At 37.3% G+C, this 2,178-nt stretch overlaps 1 protein-coding gene across 1 annotated transcript in view; it reads right to left on the bottom strand.

Annotated features, from left to right (window-relative positions):
• Positions 1–324: 324 nt before the first annotated feature.
• LOC106109318 (guanylate cyclase 32E-like) overlaps positions 325–2,178 on the bottom strand; it is an 18,840-nt gene continuing 16,986 nt past the window's right edge. The window contains exons 19-20 of the mRNA XM_013290769.1: positions 1,105–1,327; positions 325–522 (exon numbers count right to left, since the gene is read on the bottom strand). Of these exons, the coding sequence (XP_013146223.1) occupies positions 355–522; positions 1,105–1,327 (391 nt within the window). The 3' untranslated portion in view covers positions 325–354. The remainder of the gene's footprint in view (positions 523–1,104; positions 1,328–2,178) is intronic.

Below are 2,178 nucleotides of genomic sequence, written 5' to 3'. Positions count from 1 at the left end.
TTTATACAAATTTCATATATTTTAATTTACGATTATTGCAAACACGTAGCAACACGACATCACGTAGCACTTCTAGGACATTGACAGGGGACCTGCTAGATAAAAATATCCCATCATTTAAATTCTCCCATGGGGAAATCAAAACCAAATTACATAATTATTTTTTCAGACATCAAATATCGAAATTACAAAAATGGCGACATTCTTCCGTGCAGTGTCGCTACCTCATTGATCTAAATATAACGTTTTTAAGATAATATTGTCAGTTCATAAAATTGTCAACACAATCGTTGCAAGTTGTTATATTCGTATAGACGGCAATAGCTAATATGTCAAATTTGCATAATAGTTATGTTAATAGTTTATTAGTTTGATACCTGTATGAATGCCTATTCTCAGTTTGAGTGTTTCATTAGGGCGGTGCGCTATCTTGTGCGTCTTGACCGCGTTCAGCAGCTCCAGCGCCATGGACGCGATCTCGCCCACGTGCCGGTCGTTGTTGCGGATCGGGAGGCCCGATACCTGACACACACATAAAACATTTTATCATTAGAATCAAAATATACAATAAATAGTGAAGATACATAAAATAGTATTTCTTCAATGGGCTACGAGCTTATTAGAAATATCAGCATTAAAATGCACAAATGACATTGGCTAAAAATTGCTGTTACCGCGGCAAAGTTGTTTCTTTGCAATAGTTTTTGTCCCTTTCCCACATGACGTTATTTTCTAATTTCTTCATTCCGTAAATTAAATAGCGTGAAAAATATAACCTAAAACATGACGTAGGTGTAAGGCTAGTTGTTTAAAAATGAATTATGCAAAATATGCTACGATTACGGACATCCTATATAACTGTGTTTACGCTTTATTATATCAGTACTAGCTTACGCACGCGACTCCGTCCGCGTGAAATTAAAAAAACATAAGTAAGTAGCCTATGTGTTCTTCCAGACTATCCCTCTATATCTATGACAACTTTCATTCAATATAGAGATGCATTTAGTCGTTTAGGCTTAGACCTAGTCGTTCAGACTCTAACAAACATCCAGCCATCTAAACATTTATAATATTAGTAAGATAAAGTAAGGTGAAACTCACCACCATGTAGGCGTCTCCTATAGTCTCTACTTTATAGACGTCGTAGCCTCTTATAATCCTATCGAAGACCGTGTACAGGTCGTTGAGGAAGTTGACGACCTGCAGCGGCGTGCTCTCCGCGGACATGGCGGTGAAGCCGACGATGTCGCTGAAGTAGATAGTGACAGAGTCAAAGGACTCCGGCTCCACGCCCTCGCCGGTCGTCAGCCGCCGCGCCACGGACCTAAAACAATGTACACATACAATAAATATATTATTATGTATTCTTAAAATAACTACTGCTAAATATATCTCAACGATCTAAAAAAATTATTGATAAATTACCATGCTCTACACCACTACCTCTAATTACATTTAACATAATAAATATTGTATTTAGAGATCTATTAAATTATAATAAATTTTATTATTTATGTGGTAATTGTGTTAATGCCTTATAATGTGGTAAAAGTAAACATGTAGACTTATTAAAACTTTTAATATTGAGTTAATTCATGTAATTAAATTATAACGAGTCGTGAAAAAAAATGTCGTGAATATAATAAATATATAATAATAATAGCAAATATTGTAATGCAATAAAAGGCATGCTTTCTCTACTTACAACCAAGATAATCTAGGAGCAAAATTCTAAATCAAACACCCCTAAACGATCCCCTAGCAATCTTACGGGTAACTATGGAAATGCCAACACCGACCACAATGCGTTACGCAAAATCACCACAAATCCCAAGCAAGCTCTAATTTCTAACTCGGTTAATGGGGAAAGTGAGGCGGACACGCGGCGGGCACGCGGCTAACACGCGGTGAGCACGCGGCTAGCACGCAGCATCACTGCGGCTCCTACAGCGCGACACAAACCGTATTAACTACAATCACCAGTAGGGAGTTAATTACCTCAAGACATTTTCACGACATTTCTATAATGGATTCAACCTCCACATCTGGAAAAGAACACAAGTACAACAAAGTGAATACAATTACATGTTTTTTTTGCCTCTTTTTGTAACGAAAGCATGTACTCCTGTTTTACATCAAGTCCACGTCGATAGATCGGAAAGCACTACCAACGAG

This window comes from Papilio polytes, unplaced genomic scaffold (assembly GCF_000836215.1).
Source record: "Papilio polytes unplaced genomic scaffold, Ppol_1.0 DF821289.1, whole genome shotgun sequence".
Lineage (NCBI taxonomy): Eukaryota > Metazoa > Arthropoda > Insecta > Lepidoptera > Papilionidae > Papilio > Papilio polytes.
Note: the sequence above shows the minus strand (reverse complement) of the source record. Positions and strands in the feature narration are given on the sequence as shown.